The 19551-nt window shown below is 42.4% G+C and overlaps 1 protein-coding gene across 4 annotated transcripts in view; it reads left to right on the top strand.

Moving 5' to 3' along the window:
• The first annotated feature begins 8658 nt into the window (after positions 1-8658).
• LOC135549760 (tyrosine-protein kinase Fes/Fps-like) overlaps positions 8659-19551 on the top strand; it is a 47754-nt gene continuing 36861 nt past the window's right edge. For 2 of the 4 annotated variants that reach the window (XM_064980032.1, XM_064980058.1), the window contains exons 1-4: positions 8659-8869; positions 9357-9510; positions 10918-11147; positions 12490-12663. In XM_064980032.1, coding sequence (XP_064836104.1) covers positions 9504-9510; positions 10918-11147; positions 12490-12663 — 411 coding nt within the window. In that variant the 5' untranslated portion in view covers positions 8659-8869; positions 9357-9503. Of the gene's footprint in view, positions 8870-9356; positions 9511-10886; positions 11148-12489; positions 12664-19551 lie in introns of all 4 variants that reach the window. The other 2 variants (XM_064980049.1, XM_064980041.1) reach the window with 2 other exon arrangements.

Raw genomic sequence — 19551 nt, forward strand, 5'->3', positions numbered from 1 at the left:
GATGCTTGGAATTTAGAGTGGTAAAAAGTGGCTTTAGCAGCAGAGACAGAGGAGGAAAATGTAGAGAGGAGGGAGTGAAAGGATGCCAGGTCCGCAGGGAGGCGAGTTTTCCTCCATTTCCGCTCGGCTGCCCGGAGCTCTGTTCTGTGAGCTCGCAATGAGTCATCGAGCCACGGAGCGGGAGGGGAGGACCGAGCCGGCCTGGAGGATAGGGGACATAGAGAGTCAAAGGATGCAGAAAGGGAAGAGAGGAGGGTTGAGGAGGCAGAATCAGGAGATAGGTTGGAGAAGGTATGAGCAGAGGGAAGAGATGATAGGATGGAAGAGGAGAGAGTAGCGGGGGAGAGAGAGCGAAGGTTGGGACGGCGCGATACCATCCGAGTAGGGGCAGTGTGGGAAGTGTTGGATGAGAGCGAGAGGGAAAAGGATACAAGGTAGTGGTCGGAGACTTGGAGGGGAGTTGCAATGAGGTTAGTGGAAGAACAGCATCTAGTAAAGATGAGGTCGAGCGTATTGCCTGCCTTGTGAGTAGGGGGAAGGTGAGAGGGTGAGGTCAAAAGAGGAGAGGAGTGGAAAGAAGGAGGCAGAGAGGAATGAGTCAAAGGTAGACGTGGGGAGGTTAAAGTCGCCCAGGACTGTGAGAGGTGAGCCGTCCTCAGGAAAGGAGCTTATCAAGGCATCAAGCTCATTGATGAACTCTCCGAGGGAACCTGGAGGGCGATAAATGATAAGGATGTTAAGCTTGAAAGGGCTGGTAACTGTGACTGCATGGAATTCAAAGGAGGCGATAGACAGATGGGTAAGGGGAGAGAGAGAGAATGACCACTTGGGAGAGATGAGGATCCCGGTGCCACCACCCCGCTGACCAGAAGCTCTCGGGGTGTGCGAGAACACGTGGGCGGACGAAGAGAGAGCAGTAGGAGTAGCAGTGTTATCTGTGGTGATCCATGTTTCCGTCAGTGCCAAGAAGTCGAGGGACTGGAGGGAGGCATAGGCTGAGATGAACTCTGCCTTGTTGGCCGCAGATCGGCAGTTCCAGAGGCTACCGGAGACCTGGAACTCCACGTGGGTCGTGCGCGCTGGGACCACCAGATTAGGTGGCCGCGGCCACGCGGTGTGGAGCGTTTGTATGGTCTGTGCAGAGAGGAGAGAACAGGGATAGATAGACACATAGTTGACAGGCTACAGAAGAGGCTACGCTAATGCAAAGGAGATTGGAATGACAAGTGGACTACACGTCTCGAATGTTCAGAAAGTTAAGCTTACGTAGCAAGAATCTTATTGACTAAAATGATTGAAATGCTACAGTACTGCTGGAGTAGGCTAGCTGGCAGTGGCTGCGTTGTTGACTTTGTAGGCTAGCTGGTAGTGGCTGCGATGTTGACACTACACTAATCAAGTCGTTCCGTCGAGTGTAATAGTTTCTACAGTGCTGCTATTCGGGGCTAGCTGGCTAGCTAGCAGGTTGATTGCGTTACGTTACCTTAAAAGAACGACAATAGCTGGCTAGCTAACCTAGAAAATCGCTCTAGGCTACACAATTGTCTTAGATACAAAGACGGCTATGTAGCTAGCTAGCTACGATCAAACAAATCAAACCGTTGTACTGTAATAGTTTCTACAGTGCTGCTATTCGGGGGCTAGCTGGCTAGCTACGTTAAAAGAACGACAATAGCTGGCCAGCTAACCTAGAAAATCGCTCTAGACTACACAATTGTCTTAGAAACAAAGACGGCTATGTAGCTGGCTAGCTACGATCAAACAAATCAAACCGTTGTACTGTAATGAAGTGAAATGAAACTACCTGTGGAGCGACGCATCAAAAGGACCTTGTGGCTGCAAGGAGCGAAGGTAAATTGCTAGCTAGCATTCAACTTATCTTATAAAAAAAACAATCAATCTTCACAATCACTAGTTAACAACACATGGTTGATGTTACTAGGTTAACTAGTTTGTCCTGCGTTGCATATAATCGATGCAGTGACTGTTAATTTATCATCGAATCACAGCCTACTTCAGATTCGCCAAACCAGTGATGATTCAACAAAAGCGCATACGCAGAAAAAGCACAATCGTTACACAAATGTACCTAACCATAAACATCAATGCCTTTCTTAAAATCAATACACATAAGTATATTTTCTTAAACCTACATATTTAGTTAAAAGAAATTGTTAGCAGGCAATATTAACAAGGGAAATTGTGACACTTCTCTTGCGTTCAGTGCAAGCAGAGTCAGTGTATATGCAACAGTTTGGGCCGACTGGTTCATTCCGAATTGTGTGAAGACCATTTATTCGTAACAAAGACTATAATTAATTTGCCAGAATTGTACATCATTATGACATAACATTGAAGGTTGTGCAATGTAACAGCAATATTTAGACTTAAGGTTGCCACCCGTTCAATAAAATACAGAATGGTTCCGCATTTCACTGAAATAATACATTTTTTCAAAATTATAGTTTCCGGATTTGACCATATTAATGACCTAAGGCTCGTATTTCTGTGTGTTTATTATATTATAGTTAAGTCTAATTTGATAGAGCAGTCTGACTGAGCGGTGGTCGGCAGCAGGCTCGTAAGCATTCATTCAAACAGCACTTTACTGCATTTGCCAGCAGCTATTAGCAATGCTTGATCACAGCGCTGTTTATTGTTCCGACAAATGGGTGAGGAGGTGTGGAGTCAGGCGCAGAGAGCAAAAGATGTGGGAAAAAACACGCTTTAATGTCCAGGAAAAATAACATGAACAAAAGTAGGAAAACAAATGATCAGAAATAATAACGGACAGCGCGAAACCCAAAATACAAACAAAATACACTCAAACACAGAACAGACGAACAAGCCCGCACGAAACAGAAGCGGGCTGAACAAACTATATATAACCCCACCCTAACAACCAAACAAGAAACAGGTGATACCAATCAGACAAAACCAAAGGAACACAGAACAACGGATCGGTGATTGCTAGTAGACCGGCGACGACGACCGCCGAGCGCCACCCGAACAAGAAGGGGAGTCACCTTCGGTAATATTCGTGACATTTATGACTATCAACTCCCGAGATTAGGCTGGCAATACTAAAGTTCCTATAAGAACATCCAATAGTCAACGGTATATGAGATACAAATAATCAACGCGGCATAATTCCTATAATAACTACAACCTAAAACTTCTTAACTGAGAATATTGAAGACTCATGTTAAAAGGAACCTCCAGCTTTCATATCCATGCTTTCCACCTGGCCATCCTACCCTGGGTCATCACCTCTGCACCCCCCCCCCACATCAACTTTCCCAAGCCTCCCCCATTTCTCCTTCACCCAGATCCAGATAGCTTATGTTCTGAAAGAGCTGCAAAATCTTGACCCCTACATATCAGCAGGGCTAGACAATCTGGACCCTCTCTTTCTAAAATTATCAGCCGAAATTGTTGAAACCCCTATTGCCAGCCTGTTCAACCTCTCTTTCGTATCATCTGAGATCCACAAAAATTGGAAAGCTGCCGCGGTCATCCCCCTCTTTAAAGGGGGAGACACTCTAGACCCAAACTGCTACAGACCTACAGTGGGACAAAAAAGTATTTAGTCAGCCACCAATTGTGCAAGTTCTCCCACTTAAAAAGATGAGGCCTCTAATTTTCATCATAGGTACACTTCAACTATGACAGACAGAATGAGAATGAGAAAAATAAAATCCAGAAAATCACATTGTAGGATTTTTAATGAATTTATTTGCAAATTACGGTGGAAAATAAGTATTTTGTCAATAACAAAAGTTTATCTCAATACTTTGTTATATACCCTTTGTTGGAGGTCAAACGTTTTCTGTAAGTCTTCACAAGGTTTTCACACACTGTTGCTGGTATTTTGGCCCATTCCTCCATGCAGATCTCCTCTAGAGCAGTGATGTTTTGGGGCTGTTGCTGGGCAACACGGACTTTCAACTCCCTCCAAAGATTTTCTATGGGGTTGAGATCTGGAGACTGGCTCGGCCACTCCAGGACCTTGAAATGCTTCTTACGAAGCCACTCTTTCGTTGCCCGGACGGTGTGTTTGGGATCATTGGCATGCTGAAAGACCTAGCCACGTTTCATCTTCAATACCCTTGCTGATGGAAGGAAGTTTCCACTCAAAATCTCACGATACATGGCCCCATTCATTCTTTCCTTTACACGGATCAGTCATCCTGGTCCCTTTGCAGAAAAACAGCCCCAAAGCATGATGTTTCCACCCCCATGCTTCACAGTAGGTATGGTGTTCTTTGGATGCAACTCAGCATTCTTTGTCCTCCAAACACGACGAGTTGAGTTTCTACCAAAAAGTTATATTTTGGTTTCATCTGACCATAGGACATTCTCCCAATCTTCTTCTGGATCACCCAAATACTCTCTAGCAAACTTCAGATGGGCCTGGACATGTACTGGCTTAAGCAGGGGGACACGTCTGGCACTGCAGGATTTGAGTACCTGGCGGCGTAGTGTGTTACTGATGGTAGGCTTTGTTACTTTGGTCCCAGCTCTCTGCAGGTCATTCACTAGGTCCCCCCGTGTGGTTCTGGGATTTTTGCTCACCGTTCTTGTGATCATTTTGACACCACGGGGTGAGATTTTGCGTGGAGCCTCAGATCGAGGGAGATTATCAGTGGTCTTGTATGTCTTCCATTTCCTAATAATTGCTCCCACAGTTGATTTCTTCAAACCAAGCTGCTTACCTATTGCCGATTCAGTCTTCCCAGCCTGGTGCAGGTCTACAATTTTGTTTCTGGTGTCCTTTGACAGCACTTTGGACTTGGCCATAGTGGAGTTTGGAGTGTGACTGTTTGAGGTTGTGGACAGGTGTCTTTTATACTGACAACAAGTTCAAACAAGTGCCATTTATACAGGTAACAAGTGGAGGACAGAGGAGCCTCTTAAAGAAGAAGTGAGAGAGATCTGTGAGAGCCAGAAATCTTGCTTGTTTGTAGGTGACCAAATACTTATTTTCAACCATAATTTGCAAATAAATTCATTACAAATCCTACAATGTGATTTTCTGGATTTTTTTGCCCTCATTTTGTCTGTCATAGTCGAAGTGTACCTATGATGAAAATTACAGGCCTCATCTTTTTAAGTGGGAGAACTTGCACAAATTGGTGGCTGACTAAATACTTTTTTGCCCCACTGTATATCTATCCTACCCTGCCTTCCTAAGGTATACGAAAGCCAAGTTAACAAACAGATCACCGACCATTTCGAATCCGACCGTACCTTCTCCACTATGCAATCTGGTTTCCAAGCTGGTCATGAGCGTGGCTGAGGTGCACCCAAGGTCCTAAATGATATCATAACCGCAATCGATAAGAGACAATACTGTGCAGCTGTATTCATCGACCTGGCCAAGGCTTTCAACTCTGTCAATCACCACATAATTATCGGCAGACTCAACAGCCTGGGTTTCTCAAATGACTGCATCGGCTGGTTCACCAACTACTTCTCAGATAGAGCTAAGTTTGTCAATTCGGAGGGCCTGTTGTCCGGACCTATTGCAGTCTCTATGGGGGTGCCACAGGGTTCAATTCTCGGGCCGACTCTTTTCTCTGTATACATCAATGATGTCGCTCTTGCTGCTGGTGATTCTCTGATCCACCTCTACGCAGACGACACCATTCTGTATACTTCTGGCCCTTCTTTGGACACTGTGTTAACTAACCTCCAGACGAGCTTCAATGCCATACAACTCTCCTCCCGTGGCCTCCAACTGCTCTTAAATGCAAGCAAAACTAAATGCATGCTCTTCAACCGATCGCTGCCTGCACCTGCCCGTCCGTCCAGCACCACTAACTCTGGACTAGAGGTCGGCCGATTAATCAGAATGGCCGATTTAATGAGGGCCGATTTCACGTTTTTGTAACAATCACCTTTTATTTAATCTTTATTTAACTAGGCAAGTCAGTTAAAAACACATTCTTATTTTCAATGACGGCCTAGGAACAGTGGGTTAATTTCCTTGACAGATTTTTACCTTGTCAGCTCGGGGGATTCAATCTTACAACCTTACAGTTAACTAGTCCAACGCTCTAACCACCTGATTGCATTGCACTCAACATGGAGCCTGCCTGTTACGCGAATGCAGTAGGCCAAGGAAAGTTGCTAGCTAGCATTAAACTTATCTTATAAATAACAATCAATCAATCAATCATAATCATTAGTTAACTACACATGGTTGATATTACTAGTTTATCTAGTGTGTCCTGCGTTGCATATAATTGATGCGGTGCGTATTGTTGCTCCAATGTGTACCTAACCATGAACATCAATGCCTTTCTTAAAATCAATACACAGAAGTATATATTTTTGAACCTGCATATTTAGCGCAAAGAAATCCAGGTTAGCAGGCAATATTCACTAGGTGAAATTGTGTCACTTCTCTTGCGTTCATTGCACTCAGTCAGTGTATATGCGACAGTTTGGGCCGCCTAATTTGCCAGAATTTTACGTAATGATGACATAACATTGAAGGTTGTGCAATGTAACAGGAATATTTAGACTTATGGATGCCACCCGTTAGATAAAATACGGAACGGTTCTGTATTTCACTGAAAGAATAAACGTCTTGTTTTCGAGGTGATCGTTTCCGGATTCGACCATATTAATAACCTAAGGCTCGTATTTCTGTGTGTTATTATGTTAAAACTAAGTCTATGATTTGATAGTGCAGTCTGACTGAGCGGTAGAAGGCAGCAGCAGGCTCGTAAGAATTCATTCAAACAGCACTTTCGTGCGTTTTGCCAGCAGCTCTTCGTTGTGCTTCAAGCATTGCGCTGTTTATAACTTCAAGCCTATGAACTCCCAAGATTAGGCTGGTGTAACCGATGTGAAATGGCTAGCTGGTTAGCGGGGTGCACGCTAATAACGTTTCAAATGTCACTCGCTCTGAGACTTCCCCTTGTTCTGCATGGGTAACGCTGCTTCGAGGGTGGCTGTTGTCGATTTGTTCTGGGTTCGAGCCCAGGGAGGGGCCGAGGAGAGGGACGGAAGCTATACTGTTACACTGGCAATACTAAAGTGCCTATAAGAACATCCAATAGTCAAAGGTATATGAAATACAAATGTTATAGAGAGAAATAGTCCTATAATTCCTACAACCTAAAACTTCTTACCTGGGAATATTGAAGACTCATGTTAAAAGGAACCACCAGCTTTCATATGTTCTCATGTAGAGAGAGGAGAGAGAAGAGACTCCAGAGCCTTCTGACCAAGTAACTACCTGTGACCTCTCCACAGCACAGAGAAGTAACCTATACTCATAATAGTATAACTGATGCACTATGTCAACCTACTTCACTATGGCAGTCTGCCTGTGTGACATAGCATATTATCCCAAGGCCACTGATTGGATTTACTGTACCCAAGCCAAAGCTCATGTGCTCCCCTCCCTGTAAAAGTCTCCCAGACATTTATCAAAGCTAACATGTATCCATCCCCCTATCCCCAGGTGAGTCTGCTGGGCTATGGAACTCTAGAGCAGCACATCAAAAAAACTGCCACCCTGTTGTCAGCTATCTGCATAAAGTTCACTGTGCAAGGAGGCAACTATCAAGGCTTTCAAAAGGCCACATCTTTCGAATGACCAAATGCAATAAAGTTTTGTATAAACAAATGTTTATTTTGTTAGATTACTAAACACGTTTTTCATAGCATGTTTGTCAAGTTGTTCTTCACACTTACTTCTACTAACTTAGGTGGTAAACTTAACAGAGACATCAGTTCTAAAGTAAATGCAAGTCTCATTTCCAGGCTGAATACATTTGTATTAATGTATATCATATACATCACACACAATAAATAATATACAGTATATCCCAGAAAAGATTGAAGAATGGGACAAGTTGACAAAGTGAATAGAAGTCAGTGATTGCATCCATAGCAGTTTGTATAAATTTACATAGAATACATGTTAACAGAATGGAGAGGGGGAGAGACTGTTGCTTTACTCCCATATAAGGCCCTTGCTTCCAATACAATCGAAGTCCACAATTTTCACAGCGATCTAGGATAACCTCCCCCTTGTCAATGTAAACTTATCCTAAAATCAGTACTCTTTGTGAATATGGGATCTGGCCTGTCAGCAATGTCACTTCGCCTGAAATGCAACAAAGAAGTCACCTTTTCCTAGAGAGATTTACACTGTTATCAAAACGTCACGCCAGGGTAAGCCGACACGAGCCACAGCCCTTATTTTTTGTGTTTCTAATATTTCCGATCGGGAAAATGTATGTAGGAAAACGATTGGAACAATTTCCCTGTTTGCCCGCTAGGTTTTATGGGTATTATGACTCATACTGTGATGGTGCATTCCTATGCATGTACATTTCATACTTATACATTTCATTGTGCTGTAGGTTGGTGTTATGTATGTGGCAGGTGTTCTACAGCATTTTCATAAAGTATAATTTTGGATCATGAATGTCACTAGGGCAAGTACTCTAGGCCAACCGATGCTCAAGCTAATGTTGTGTTCCAATTTAGTCACCTGCTTAGCGTAATTATTGTCCCCGTTAATCCACGCAGTTAATGAGCTGTTATGTTCTTGAACCGTGCTGTACACATAGACATTAAAACCAGGGCTGTACCGAGCCTTCCGTCCCGAAGAGGACGCAGTCACTCACCTCCCCAGTCAGTCCCGCTTTGATAGGACAGCGCTGGCTTCCTGCTTTTCATGTTTCTGATGCGAGTATGGTCGCCGTGCCAGACCAGTGATATCAATACTACCTCACTGTAATAGTTTATGTCGGCACAATTAATGCCTCCTCGATAAGAATCGTCATAGCCTACTTATTCTATAAATACTTGAAACGTCGGAGTGAACTGCTTGCAATAACCTGAGGTGAGAATATTTTTTTGTCGACGTAAACTACACTACAGTATACTATTATTTAACTCTTAATGATAGCCGACATGGGCTATTGATAATGATACCATTTGTATCGGATTCAACAGCTAGCTACACATGCACATCTCCCTATGAAGTTAGATAAAGGATTTTATGTGATCGAATTTCGATCAAGGTAAACTCAGCAGGGCGTGTTTACATGTTCAGTTGAAGGTTTCGTAAACACATTACTCATCCCTGCTTTATGTACACAGAACAAATATATAAATGCAACAATTTCAAAGATTTTACTGAGTTACAGTTTATATAAGGAAATCAGTCAACTGAAATAAATAAATTAGGCACTAATCTATGGATTTCACATGACATGCATCTCTTGGTCACAGATACCTTAAAAAAAGGGGCGTGGATCAGAAAACCAGTCAGTATTAGGTATGACCATAATTTGCTTCATGCATTGGGATACATCTCATTCTCATAGAGTTGATCAGGCTGTTGATTGTGGCCTGTGGAATGTTGTCCCACTCCTCTTCAATGGCTGTTCGAAGTTGCTGGATATTGGGTGGAACTGGAACACGCTGTCATATACGTCGCTCCAGAGCATCCCAAACATGCTCATTTCGGTGACATGTCTGGTGAGTATGCAGGCCATGGAAGAACTGGGACATTTTCAGCTTCCAGTAATTGCGTACAGATCCTTGTGACATGGTGACGTACATTATCATGCTGAAACATGAGGTGATGGTAGGGGATGAATTCCATGACAATGGGCCTCAGGATCTCGTCACGGTACCTCTGTGCATTCATAATTTGCCATTGATAAAATGCATTTAAGTTTGTTGTTCATAGCTTATGCCTGCCCATACCTCCACCACAACCATGGGGCACTCTGTAAACAACGTTGACATCAGCAAACTGCTCACCCACACGACGCCATACATGTGGTCTGCGGTTGTGAGGCCAGTCGGACTTACTGTCAAATTCTCTAAAATTAAGCTGGAAGCGGACTTAAATCAAATCACATCAAATGTATTTATATAGCCCTTCGTACATCAGCTGATATCTCAAAGTGCTGTACAGAAACCCAGCCTAAAACCCCAAACAGCAAGCAATGCAGGTGTAGAAGCACGGTGGTTAGGAAAAACTCCCTAGAAAGGCCAAAACCTAGGAAGAAACCTAGAGAGGAACCAGGCTATGTGGGGTGGCCAGTCCTCTTCTGGCTGTGCCGGGTAGAGATTATAGCAGAACATGGCCAAGATGTTCAATAGGCTTATGGTAGATACATTAACATTCAGTTCTCTGGCTACAGCTCTGCTGGACATTCCTGCAGTCAGCATGCCAGTTGCACGCTCTCTCAATTTAAGAGATCTGTGGCATTGGGTTGTGTGAGAAAACGGCACATTTAAGAGTGCCCTTTTTTGTCCCTGACACAAAGTGCATGTGTGTAAACATCATGCGCTTTAATCAGCTTCTTTGATATACCACACCTGTCAGGTGGATGGATCATCTTGGCAAAGGAGAGTGGTTATGGATGATGCCAGAGTTCCACAGTAGGCTGCATTATATTAAGCCTCAAATTCAACTTACTTTACCATTCTACTCTGTACTAGTATAATAACTCACTTAGTAAAATTACACTAAAACCAATAAACAGTTTAGAGTCGTGTCACCCTTCTGATCAGTTCTGTATTTCAAGAGGAAGTGCCTCCTAACTGTTTTCTCCCTTGAAAATAAGTAACCCAGAAGTGAAACCCTCCACATGCCACAACTTGTTTAAATAATCAGTTGTGTAGTCTTGGTATTATTTATACACCTTGCCTCACAAGTTTAACTAATTCACCTGACTCTACAGTCCAGTAAAGAAAGTACACCCAAAGTTCTGAGTCTAGACTGAGGATAAATCCCATGCATTCTCATTCAGTTTTTATTTTCATCTTTCTGCACCTTATTAGCCAGGTCACATGTGTGTGTGGTTTATTCTCACATCCACTCCAGTGTTTACTGTCTACAGTTTGACTGGGTTCCCACTCCTCTGGGTGCAGATCTGATGGGGTTTGGGGAGGACCTGTGGTGTCCCCAGGCCCACGCGGCCCTGATGCGGCTGCAGGACTCGGAGCTGCGTCTGATGGAGGTGATGAAGAAGTGGATGAGCCAGCGGTCCAAGAGCGACCGGGAGTTCTCTGTTCAGCTGCACCAGATGGCTGCCATGGTTGAGAAACTGGAGGGGCCCCAGCCTGGGGGAGGACCGGACTACATCAGCCAGCTCAATCAGGTACTCTCTGGGTCTATTTGATTGACATTTTTTCTTGTTGACCGCACCTCTTTTGAATTGAATGAAACTTTCAATACATATTTGCCCATCATAGAAGTGGTCAGAAAGTAACTTTTTGGACCTGAATGCCAAAACATTTAGAAGATAGAAGTGCTTAATGTTGAACCATTTTGCATACCCCGCAATGAGACATCCATGTCTTCGTCACAGGAAAAGATAAACGGTTGGGTTTGCTATAATTTAAAAGCTTACAAACAGGGTTGTCATTATTTTATTATTTCTTGAAAAAAAATCTATAATAATAAAACAATTTTTTAACCTTTAATATAAATTATTTAACACGTGAATTTATTTGACAATTTTCTCATATGTTGTAGCTTAGATGCTATTTTACATAATCTTATGTGTTTGTGTAGTGCCTGCCATCAGTTGATACACATCATGCTCTTGAGTACAGGGTGGGTGACAGTTGTTTGAAATTATACTGTCAATCTTCCATAGAAAACCTATTGAATTTTGTATTATTCGAACCAGGGACTGCAGTGACGCCTCTAGCCATTCCTATTTAAGTTGACATTCGACGGTGGGTGGGTCAGTTGCCATCTTTGTGGTAGTAATTGGAAGTAAAAATGGATATTATATTTCAATGATGTACCAGCTAAATTGCAGTGGTCTGGGATATGTCCATATATTTTCATGACACCCACCCTCTTTTCAAAAGTATACTGCATCTCAACCGATGGAGGGAACAATATAAACATCTCAGATTATGTAAAATAGGGTCTAAGCTACAACATAAGGCGAAACAAAAAAAATGTATTTTACTCATTCGTAGGTAATCGACGTTAAAGGATAAAAAATGACATTATTCTTTCTTTGACAACCCTGTTAAAGTTTTTAAATTATGTCAAACTCAACCATTTATCTTTTCCAATGATTAAGACATGTACAGTATGTCTCATGGTGGGGTAGGCGAAATGGGTCAACTTTGAGCACCTCTAACTCCTAAATGTTTTTGCATTCCGGTCCATTAAGTCCCTTTCTGACCACTTACTTCAACCATGGGCAAATATGAATGGGAAGTTTCATTCAAATCAAAAGGGGCGGTCAAAAAGTGATTGAAATCAAGTGGAATGACCCTTACACTATATCAGTAGCAAGCTCACTGGTTTAGACATGAGACCACATCCACCCCCAGCTGCAATGTAGACTTGACCTTTCAAACATGATTGATGATTGAGCATTACGTGTGATCAGTAGATGGCGATATGCAGAGCATTCACTTTATTAATTCTGTCTCTCCCTGTCTCTTTTTCTCTCTCTGACCTCCTTCCTCTTTCAGTCGTGGGGTGTGCTGGTGGCTCAGACGGAGAGTTTGAGTCGTGTGATGCGACGGCAGTCTGAAGACCTGCAGGTTGGGCCTCTCAGCAAACTGACCCTGCTGATCAGAGACAAGCAGCAGCTCAGGAAGACCTACGCAGAGCAGTGGAGCCAGCTCAGCCAGGAGCTCAGCAGGGTCAGACACACACACACACACATAGATGAACATATCACTTATGAGTTCTGATAGTTTCTTTGGTTACCACTCTATTTTAGAGCCTTTTGTCACTGATCATGTCAGTGGCAAAAAACACTTCAGCGAGCAGGCCTTTCTAATCGACCCGGCCCGGGTATCCTGGAAGGATATTGACCTCATCCCGTCAGTAGAGGATGCCTGGTTGCTCTTCAAAAGTGCTTTCCCCTCCATCTTAAATAAGCATGCCTCATTCAAAAGAATGTAGAAATAAGAACAGATATAGCCCTTGGTTCACCCCAGACTTGACTGCCCTTGACCAGCACAAAAACACCCTGTGGCGTTCTGCATTAGCATTGAATAGCTCCCGCGAGATAAAAAACTTCAGGTAAGTCAGGAACCAATATACTCAGTCAGTTAGGAAAGCTAAGGCTAGCTTTTTCAAACAGAAATTTGCTTCCTGTAACACAAATTCCAAAAAGGTTTGTGACACCGTAAGGTCCATGGAGAATAGGAGCATTTCCTCCGAGCTGCCCACTGCACTGAGGCTAGGAAATACTGTCACCTCCGATTAAATCTATGATAATCGAGAATTTCAAAAAGCATTTTTCTATGGCTGGCCATACTTTCCACCTGGCTACAGCTCTGCACCCCCTGCAGCAACTTGCCCAACCCCCCGCTTCTCCTTCACTCAAATCCAGACAGCTGATGTTCTGAAAGAGTTGCAAAATCAGCTGGCCTACACAATCTGGTCCCTTTCTTTCTAAAATCAGCTGAAATTGTTGCAACCCCTATCACTAACCTGTTCAACTTCTCTTTCGTATCGTCTGAGATCCCCAAAGATTGGAAAGCTGCCGTGGTCATCCCCCTCTTCAAAGGGGGAGACACTCTACACCCAAATTGTTCAGACCTATATCCATCCTGCCCTGCCTTTCTAAAATCTCCGAAAGCCAAGTTAACAAACAGATCACCGACCATTTTGAATCCCAGTGTACCTTCTCCACTATGCAATCTGGTTTCTGAGCTGGTCATGGGTGCACCTCAGCCACGCTCAAGATCCTAAACGATATCATAACCGCCATCGATAAAAGACAGTACTGTGCAGCCGTCTTCTTCGACCTGGCCAAGGCTTTCGACTTTGCCAATCACTGCATTCTTATCGGCAGACTCAATAGCCTTGGTTTTTCAAATGACTGCCTCGCCTGGTTCACCAACTACTTCTCAGATAGAGTTCAGTGTGTCAAATCGGAGGGCATGTTGTCCGGACCTATTGCAGTCTCTATGGGGGAGCCACAGGGTTAAATTCTCGGGCCAACTCTTTTCTCTTCATATATCAATGATGTCGCTCTTGCTGCTGGTGATTCTCTGATCCACCTCTATGCAGACAACACCATTCTGTATACTTCTGGCCCTTCTTTGGACACTGTGTTAACAAACCTCCAAATTAGCATCAATGCCATACAACACTCCTTCCGTGGCCTCAAACTGCTTTTAAATGCTAGTAAAACTAAATGCATGCTCTTCAACCGATCGTTGCCCACACCCGCCCGCCCGACTAGCATCACTACTCTGGATGGTTTTGACTTAGAATATGTGGACAACTACAAATACCTAGGTGTCTGGTTAGACTGTAAACTCTCCTTCCAGACTCGCATTAAGCATCTCCAATCCAAAATAAAATCTAGAATTGGCTTTCTATTTCGCAACAAAGCCTCCTTTACTCATGCTGCCAAACATACCCTTGTAAAACTGACTATCCTACTGATCCTTGACTTCGGCGATATCATTTACAAAATAGCCTCCAACGCTCTACTCAGCAAACTGGATGTAGTCTATCACAGTGCCATCCGGTTTGTATGCTCTCGTTGGCTGGCCCGCACTACATATTCGTCGCCAAACCCACTGGCTCCAGGTCATCTATAAGTCGTTGCTAGGTAAAGCCCCGCCTTATCTCAGCTCACTGGTCACCATAGCAACACCCACCTGTATCTCTGGCTCCAGCAGGTATATTTCACTGGTCATCCCCAAATCCAACACCTCCTTTGGCTGCATTTCCTTTCAGTTCTCTGCTGCAATTGACTAGAACGAATTGCAAAAATCACTGAAGCTGGAGTCTAATATCTCCCTCTCTTTCTTTAATTATCAGCTGTCAGAGCAGCTTACCGATCACTGTACCTGTACACAGCCAATCTGTAAATAGCACACCCAACTACCTCATCCCCATATTGTTATTTATCCTCTTGCTCTTTTGCACCCCAGTATTTCTACTTGCACATCATCATCTGTACATCTATCACTCCAGTGTTAATGCTAAATTGTAATTATTTTGCCTCCATGGCCTATTTATTGCCTTACCTCCCTACTCCTCTACATTTGCACACACTGTACATAGATTTTTCTATTGTGTTATTGACTGTACGTTTGTTTATGTGTAACTCTGTGTTGTTGTTTTTGTTGCACTGCTTTGCTTTATCTTGGCCAGGTCGCAGTTGTAAATGAGAACTTGTTCTCAACTGGTCTACCTGGTTAAACAAAGGTGAAATTAAAAAAAGGAAATGTACAAATAATAATTATCAAAAAGCCTGTTTCACAAAGGGCTATTACTGTAAGACTATTAATATGACTATTATTAAGGCTTATTGCGCCTACATACCTTTCATAGTAATACTGTTATCACCTGAAACAAACAGTCAAAACAGACGGTCCCCGTGTACTAATATCTGTTTTATGATGTTCTTCATTTGAAGATCGTGGCGTAGGTTGCAAAGAAAGCTGTTTTAAACTTTGGGCTTGAAATAGTTAAAAGAACCACAAATGTGTGAATATAATGCATTCCCTTTTCACCAGTGTGGATATGCAGCAAGCGCTCCTCATTGAGATGCAGAGCTGCACAGTTATTGCAACTTCATTAACAGACAGCACTCAGTTGAAATGAAAGCCAATGGGCTGTAACTGAGTTCGGCCATTGTTGTCTAATTGAGAACTGCTCTTGCATAGCAAATGCATTTTGATGAGCAAAAGCCATCGGGGACTTTAATATGACAATAGTTTTTGCCCTTTCCATGGTTTCTATCATTACCCTATTACGGCGAGCAAACGATGTGTTCATCTTTAATGAATTGTTAGGTTTATGGGTTGCAGTTTGTACATTGCCTGGGTCAGGTTTTGCCTTAGTACCCCTGTACAGTACACTACAAACAAGCCACAGGCATCATGTAGACATCCTCTGCACTTTCGTAGTGCAATGTATAATTAACCTTTTGTGAACTTTTGTGAAACACCACAGCACAGTTGAAAAATATGGCAAATCAAAACTGGATGGTTTTCAGAGATAGATGGGAGGGGTTGAGTGGTTGAAGGATGGGGTTAAAAACAAACAAAAGATTACTATTGTAAAATATGCTGTCTGTAAATCAATCAATCAATCAAATGTATTTATAAAGCCCTTTTTACATCCGCCTATGTCACAAAGTGTTATACAGAAACCCAGCCTAAAATCCTAAACAGCAAGCAATGCAGATGTAGAAGCACGGTGGCTAGGAAAAACTCTCTAGAAAGTCAGGAATCTAGGAAGAAACCTAGAGAGGAACCAGGCTATGAGGGGTGGCCAGTCCTCTTCTGGTTGTGCTGGGTGGAGATTATAACAGTACGTGGCCAAGATGTTCAAACGTTCATAGATGACCAGCAGGGTCAAGTAATAATAATAATCACAGTGGGTGCAACAGGTCAACACCTCAGGAGTAAATGTCAGTTGGCTTTTCATAGTCTATCGTTCAGAGTTAGACAGCAGGTGCGGGCGAGTGTGGGGGGGGGGGTTGGGGAGAATACTTAAATTCACACAGGACACCAGATAAGACAGGAGAAATACTCCAGATATAACAGACTGACCCTAACCCCCGACACAAACTATTGCAGCATAATTACTGGCGGCTGAGACAGGAGAGGTAGTATGTAGAAGCCTAAGTGTTGTTAATTATTTTACTCCAATTAGGGGAGGGATGGTAGGGTTAGGGGAAATAATAAAGGAAAATATATGGGGGGGAAATGTGTGTGTGTGTGTGTATATATACAGTTGAAGTCGGAAGTTTACATACAGTGGGCAAAAAAGTATTTAGTCAGCCACCAATTGTGCAAGTTCTCCCACTTAAAAAGATGAGAGACCTGTAATTTTCATCATAGGTACACCTCAACAATGCAGACAAAATTAGGGGGAAAAAATCCAGAAAATCACATTGTAGGATTTTTTATGAATGTATTTGCAAATTATGGTGGAAAATATTTGGTCACCTACAAGCAAGATTTCTGGCTCTCACAGACCTGTAACTTCTTCTTTGAGAGGCTCCTCTGTCCTCCACTCGTTACCTGTATTAATGGCACCTGTTTGAACTTGTTATCAGTATAAAAGACACCTGTCCACAACCTCAAACAGTCACACTCCAAAGTTCACTATGGCCAAGACCAAAGAGCTGCCAAAGGATGGCTGACTAAATACTTTTTTGCCCCACTGTACACCTTAGCCAAATTTAAACTCAGCTTTTCATAATTCCTGACATTTAATCCAGTAAAACTCCCTGTTTTAGGTCAGTTAGGATCACCACTTTATTTTAAGAATGTGAAATGTCAGAATAATAGTAGAGAGAATGATTGATTTCAGTTTACATTTTTTCATCACATTCCCAGTGGGTCAGAAGTTTACATACACTCAATTAGTATTTGGAAGCATTGCCTTTACATTGTTTAACTTGGATCAAATGTAGCCTTCCACAAGCTTCCCACAATAAGTTGGGTGACTTTTGGCCCATTCCTCCTGACAGAGCTGGAGTAACTTTTAGGCCTCCTTGCTCGCACACACTTTTTCAGTTCTGCCCACAAATGTTCTATGTGATTGAGATCAGGGCTTTGTGATGGCCACTCCAATACCTTGACTTTGTTGTCCTTTAGCCATTTTGACACGACTTTGGAAGTATGCTTGGAGTCATTGTCCATTTGGAAGACACATTAATTTCCTGACTGATGTCTTGAGATGTTGCTTCAATATATCCACATAATTTTCCTCCCTCATGATACCATCTATTTTGTGAAGTGCAACAGGCCTTCCTACAGCAAAGCACCCCCATAACATGATGCTGCCACCCCTGTGCTTCACGGTTGGGGGTGGTGGTGTTTGGCTTGCAAGCCTCCCCCTTTTTCCTCTGAACATATCGATGGTAATAATGGCCAAACAGTTCTATTTTTGTTTCATCAGACCAGAGGACATTCCTCCAATAAGTACGATCTTTGTCCCCATGTGCAGTTGCAAACCGTAGTCTGGCTTTTTAATGTCAGGTTATGTCAATATAAAAACTGTTTTACTGTGGATATAGATTCTTTTGTACCTGTTTCCTCCAGCGTCTTCACAAGGTCCTTTGCTGGTCTGGGATTGCTTTGCACTTTTCGCACCAAAGTACGCTCAACTCTAGGAACCAGAAGGTGTCTCATTCCTGAGCAGTATGACAGCTGTGTGGTCCCATGGTATTTATACTTGCGTACTATTGTTAGTACAGATGAACATGGTACCTTCAGGCCTTTGGAAATTGTTCCCAAGGATGAACCAGACTTGTGGAGGACTACAATTTATTTTCTGAGGTCTTGGCTGATTTATTTTGATTTTCCCATGATGTCAAGCAAAGAGGCACTGAGTTTGAAGGTAGGCCTTGAAATACATTCACAGGTATACCTCCAATTGACTCAAATTATGTCAATTAGCCTATCAGAAGCTTCTAAAGCCATGATATTATTTTCTGGAATTTTCCAAGCTGTTTTAAAGGCACAGTCAACTTAGTGTCTGTAAACTTCTGACCCACTGGAATTGTGATACAGTGAAATAATCTGTCTGTAAACAATTATTGGAAAAGTTACTTGTGTCATGCACAAGTAGATGTCCTAACCGACTTGCCAAACTATAGTTTATTAACAAGAAATTTGTGGAGTGGTTGAAAAACGAGTTTTAAGTGTATGTAAACTTCCGACTTCAACTGTATGTATGTATGTATGTATGTATATATATATATATATATATATATATATTTATTTATTTATTTATATATATATATATATATATATATATATATATATATATATATATATATATATATATATACACACACAAATGGGGGATTGGAAATTATGCAGACAATTACATTGATGGAAGCCACAATCTATCTGCAGTAATAAATCCGATGTGCCCCATAAAAATAGTTATTTTTAACCTTAGATCAGTGGTCACCAACCGGTCAATTGCGGTCGACTGGTCGATCTCAAGGCATTCCTAGTCAATCACCAAACATTTCTGTAAATAAAACTACGATAAAGCCTTGTTCCTATTTTTTATTTTGTTTTGTTTTTTGTTTCATGCTGTTGGCGGTAGGTGCACTTCATTCAGCAGCCCCAGTCCCGGGAAGGCATAGTGTTCCCATTTTTAACCATTTCATGTGTCAGAAGGTAGAACTCCACCTATCCGGCGAACCTAGAGAACAAATCAAGTGCACCGTCATTGTCATAGCAAAGTTGATACTGTGAAATTTTAAAACTAATACAGCAAAGAGCTACTTTTTTTTGAGTAAGTTCATGTTTAAGTCGTTGTTCAACACTGTCAGCACCTTGTTCAACACTTTTATAAGCCATAAAATACACTTTCTCACTACTTCCACTCATGCTACAACCAGCACTGCAGCTGCAATGAATGATTGTATCAAATTTTTTGATAAGCTTGCATTGTTGTTGTTATTATTAGTGGCTTGTATTTCTTACTATCGAGGAATATTTCTCTTTCTCTGATCATAGGAATAACAACATGAATTGGTACATAAGGCAGAAATAATGCAGTGTGACTTGAGTTTTGCCATCAGCTAG

The sequence above is a fragment of the Oncorhynchus masou genome, chromosome 1, assembly GCF_036934945.1.
Source record: "Oncorhynchus masou masou isolate Uvic2021 chromosome 1, UVic_Omas_1.1, whole genome shotgun sequence".
NCBI classification, from domain to species: domain Eukaryota; kingdom Metazoa; phylum Chordata; class Actinopteri; order Salmoniformes; family Salmonidae; genus Oncorhynchus; species Oncorhynchus masou.